Source organism: Arabidopsis lyrata (assembly GCF_000004255.2).
Source record: "Arabidopsis lyrata subsp. lyrata unplaced genomic scaffold ARALYscaffold_4, whole genome shotgun sequence".
In the NCBI taxonomy this organism is placed as follows: Eukaryota; Viridiplantae; Streptophyta; class Magnoliopsida; order Brassicales; family Brassicaceae; genus Arabidopsis; species Arabidopsis lyrata.
The window spans coordinates 1,967,962-1,972,803 of NW_003302552.1; the positions used below are offsets into that span (position 1 = coordinate 1,967,962).

General features: G+C 33.6%; 1 protein-coding gene across 1 annotated transcript; it reads right to left on the reverse strand.

Moving 5' to 3' along the window:
- Positions 1-1,244: 1,244 nt before the first annotated feature.
- LOC9316585 (L-ascorbate oxidase homolog) lies at positions 1,245-4,574 on the reverse strand. Its single transcript, XM_002880472.2, has 8 exons — positions 4,245-4,574; positions 3,825-3,934; positions 3,132-3,402; positions 2,919-3,018; positions 2,469-2,814; positions 2,024-2,389; positions 1,790-1,868; positions 1,245-1,558 (listed from the first exon to the last, which is right to left on the reverse strand). The coding sequence occupies exons 1-8, from the start codon at positions 4,389-4,391 to the stop codon at positions 1,352-1,354; spliced, it is 1,626 nt and encodes a 541-aa protein (XP_002880518.1). The 5' UTR covers positions 4,392-4,574; the 3' UTR covers positions 1,245-1,351.
- Between the last annotated feature and the right edge of the window lie 268 nt (positions 4,575-4,842).

The following is a 4,842-nucleotide window of genomic DNA, read 5'->3' on the forward strand; positions in this document are numbered from 1 at the left end:
AGGCGAAGAAGAGAAAAAAACAGAGATCGTGGAATGTGTGGGAGTAAAAAAAGGAAATAGTTGCAAAAGAGAATCTCTAATAGAGAAAAAAAAAACTGAAGAAAAAAAGATTATGTGGAGATCGTTAATGACAAGGGTTTTTTTTTTTCCTTTAATTTTAAACAAAATCTTTCCATTAGAAAGAAAAAGTAAAAAAAGTGTTGTAAGCTGATGTGTCAATCATAGAATGAGTCAGTTATTGCAAAAGTGACTTCTGATTTAGTAGAATTAGATATAACCGCTTATTTATCATTTACACTTGAAGGATCAAATTATATACTAACTGATATTATCGTAAATTTTAATTAAATTTCCAACGCATCAAATTATATTTTTGTGTTAATTTAAAAAAAAAACTTATCTAGTTCGAGTATCGTTAGCTCAACTGGTAAAGATCTTAGGCGAATCTTAGAGGTCGCCGGTTCGAGTGTCGTTTGGACGAAACTAATATTACAAGTTATGGTTTCGGGCCTGGAGAGATTACGGATTTTAACCCCGAACCTCCTGGTATTAAAAAAAAATAAAATAAATAAAATAAAATAAAAGAAACTTATCATCCGTTTTAGTATAGTATTATTAAGTTAACGTATAACTTCATTGCTAACCCATCCATAGACTTTTGTGTCAAAGGAGTCAACGAAATATTGGCAGTCTTGCCATTTAATGAAAATAGCAGAATTTTCCTAAACGTCAAGTAATTTATGGTCCATGGTGGACAAATGAGTGAGTTTTTTATATCCAAAACATGAAATGGTTTTTTTTTTTAACCCAATACTCTCTTCATTTTATTTTAGTTGTCGTTTAAAGTTTTCTCACACAAATTAAGAAAACTATTAAATTTTCTGTTTTAACCTTTATTAATATATTTTATAAAAAACTTTATTGGCCAAAACATTAACACGGTAGGGATAAAATTAGAATTTTTACCAAATATTTGTATTGAAAACCTAAAACGACAACTATTATGAAATAAAATTTAAATCCTAAAACGACAATTAAACTAAAACGGAAGGAGTAAATCAATAAAGACATATACATTTGTTATATAATGGAGCCCATGTAGTGCTAATTCTTGTTAACAAAGTCGTCATCAATTTTGTCTCGGAAAAAATATAGACAAAACCAGTTATTGTTTCTTGTTGATTGGCTTGCAAGTCGTTATTCTCGTGATTTGAAACGCATCACTCAAAACTTATAGAAGTGTCTTTTTGTTCAACGTCACACCCCGTGACTTAATTAATACTGTAATAACCTTTAAATAATTTAAAAAAAAAAAAACACGATAAGATAATTAGTATTAATAAAATTATATCTAAATCAAGCGGGGACGTTTGGCTTTGCCGCAAAAGAGAGCATTAACAGGAGGCTCGGCTTCAGTGTAAAGAGACCTCTCGTCGTTCCATACACGAACATAGAGTTCTTGTCCTAAGTATCTCCTTGACCATATTTGTGACCTCAAATTCCACATTCCCTTATTGTCTAGTGATACCAATATGCTCGTCCACGACTTTGGATACACCTATTTTTACAGACATATATAGAACATTTAGAACCATGCATGTATATTAGGCCTGGGCAAATTAATTAATTTTAATTAATTCTTTGTTCTTATCTAGATAAATATTTGGTTTTAAGTTTTAGATTGGCCCAAAAAAAGAAGATATATATTTGGCTTTTGTGAGAAATGTCCAAATAATTTCTATCCCTTGTAAAATAAAAAATTTCTGTCTTGATTTGAGGAATTATATACCTGAAAAGTGTGCCTTGAAACAGCATCAACCAAATTGTAACCCCTCCTGTTGGCCATGTTCCATGTGCCCGACCCGTATCTGATTATATGTCAAAACTTCATCAATTAATATAACAAACAAATTTGGTTGATATATTGAGAGCAATAGGGAGGGATGTTAAAAAAATTAGGGCGTCATTATTACCCAACAATTCTTTTCATATTTTTATTATTAGAAAAAGATATATATATTACCCAACAACATATGCACTAGTGCCGTCAAGGTGCCAAGATTGTATAGATGTCTCGTTGTTCTGGAACACGAACTCGACGTACTCATGAAGAGCCACGTCAAAGACCGAAGTTCCGAGAATGGAGGGTCCTGGTGTAGGAATGTTCAAAATCGTCTTGAAATTGAACACCCCGGGAATGTTGAACCAGTCGGCTAATTTCAATGGAGTTGTTGGGTTAACGTAGGACACACGGTTTACTGTGTACCGAAGCTTCCCATTGATGCTCGCTCTTCCGTTGGCTAAAACAAAAGTTCGATTTATCGGTATGGTACCGTAGTGAAAGGATCCTTGTGGATTTGGTCTTGCTGCATTCGCCGTCAAATTTAACCTAAATTCACCTTTCAAATTAGGTGTTGCATAAAAGTGCTCGTTTTAATTTTGTGTGATCAAATAGTATATATTATTACCTGATGGTTCTTGCTTGTTTCATGGACCAGTGAATATGGTAAGTAGGACCAATGGGAAGGGGATGAGATGGTCTGATTTTGGAGCCTTGGTAACTGAGGATTCCTGTAGTAGTCAGCACCGGTTTGGTAAATCGGGTTGAAGCTACAATAAAGTAGTCCTTCACTGGAGCCTTCAATGTGACCAGCACGGTCACAGACTGGCCAACGTGTATGTCAAGTGACTCATAGACCTCTTGTAGAGTGTGAGAGCCTTCTACTTCAACGAGAGTCATCATGTGTCCTTGTATCCTAAAGTTAATTGATGTCGATATCCCAACATTCGATATCCGAAACCTATATATCTTGCCTTTACAAACATAAAAACACATATCATCAATAAATTAAAGAGATCACATAACTGAGAGTTGAATTAAGGAGAAAAATGGATCTTGGTGATGAGGATATATATACCATGTTGCCCGGTGAAGACTAAACCTTTAGAAGCACCGTTGATGAGAAGACCATCCGGAGGAGGAAGATCACGACCTGAGTCGAGCCTCCTACGCAGTTCCTGTAAAAAAGAATAACATGGAAGCAGAGGTATTCAGATCGCTTAATCAAACCCTAAAAATAATTTAGTTACTTGGAAACCACGTTAACTCGTGTATTAAGGATTTTTTGTACCTTGTGTCCCATCTTGTACCAATCACCGACGAGGAGAGTGAAATCAGCGTCTGGTTTAGGGTAAGGAACGAAGATGACTGACCTCTGGTTAACATTAAGTCCACCAAAAGCACCACTTGCTCTGTGCATCGACGTGGAAGCAAAGTATGTATAAGTACCGATTTGGTCTTTAAGTTGAAAATGGTAAGTCCAATTCGATTTTGGTTGGATCGGACAGTTTGTTCCCAAAACACCGTCTTGCCACGACATCCTCCTCTGTTTAATTCCATTCCTACGCAGTTTTCTAAAGTGTCAAGTTCTAGTTCTGATTGGTAAACGATTTTGTGATTCCATAGTTTGTGCTTTGATCAATTGTATAATTTAATAAAATTGTGGTTTCTATTGAGTACTTTATTATTTTCAAGCTTTTTGGCAAAAATAATTATTATACATTTTAAAAAGTTTTAATTTTATTGGTTTATACGACAACCAGTTTTATAGTGTGTATATATGAATAAAGAGTCGTCTCAAAGTATTTTTAGAACCTGTGCCATTTTTTTAGTTAAATGTATAGCATGTGTTTAACACTTTTTTTTTTTGAAAAACTAAAGCCCTTAAATTATATGTATATTTAAAACTAAAATATTGAAAAAATCGGAGGCCTCTTCGTATGATCTAGTTGCATATGCTAAAACGGCCATGAGTTTTACGTACCAGGTGATGAGGAAAGGTTCGTCAAGCTTGTTAATGACATTAACAACGATATTATTGTTTGTTACACCTTCAATTGGAGGACCAGGAAACTGGCCATTAATAAGTATAACCTGAAAAACAATATGAGATGAAACATTTGATTATAATTATAAAAGAAAAAAAAATAAGACCATATAAAAGGGTTGGTTTCCTTTGTGTTCCGAGTCCAGTTTCTTTTTGAAACAAAATATTATTTTTTGACCAAAAAAAACAAAATATTATTTAAATTAGAATATCTAAACGTTCTGAGTATTTTGAGAGATAATAGAGCGAAGGTCCACAATTCTCGCGGTTTATAATATTAATTTTTTTGCGGTTTGTAATATATAAAAAACAAATAAGAAAAAGGAGAGAAAAAATAGACAGAACAATGTATATAACCTGTTGAGGAACACCTAAAGGAGATCTGGTTCCATAAGTAACAGTCCAAGTGAAGAAAAGATACGGGTCCTCTGCGTTTATCACAAAAACAGAGCTGAAGCAATAAGCCAATAAGAACCCTAGAAGCAGGAGATTTTTCTGCTTCATTGTCTAGAAGAAAAACAAATCTATTGTTGAGATCAAAATAGGTTTGAGAGTGTTGTTAAGATTCCACCAAAGGTTAAGTCTTAAATACTGGTGACTAAGTGAGTATGGAATAGAGAAGTGATTAAGGGAAGTGAGGAAGTAAGTTCATATTGTAAATCCCCATGCATGCATATGTACACAAAGGCACCAATGTTCTTTTGCGCCGTACTTCATGCAATTGCCGCAAACATTTTTTTTCTTTTTTCTTAAATGCAAATCGAATTTTATATGGGCTTTGTGAAAATATGATCGATAAAATAAAAAATGTATGAATTATTGTGGTGTACACCACATTCACATCACTGTAAATTTTGTTTTTCATATATATGAGTTATAATTTCATTACTCGGCAAAATAGTTACCTATTGTGGTAGGACTAAGTGTATATATGAATCATGGTAGACCTATTTTC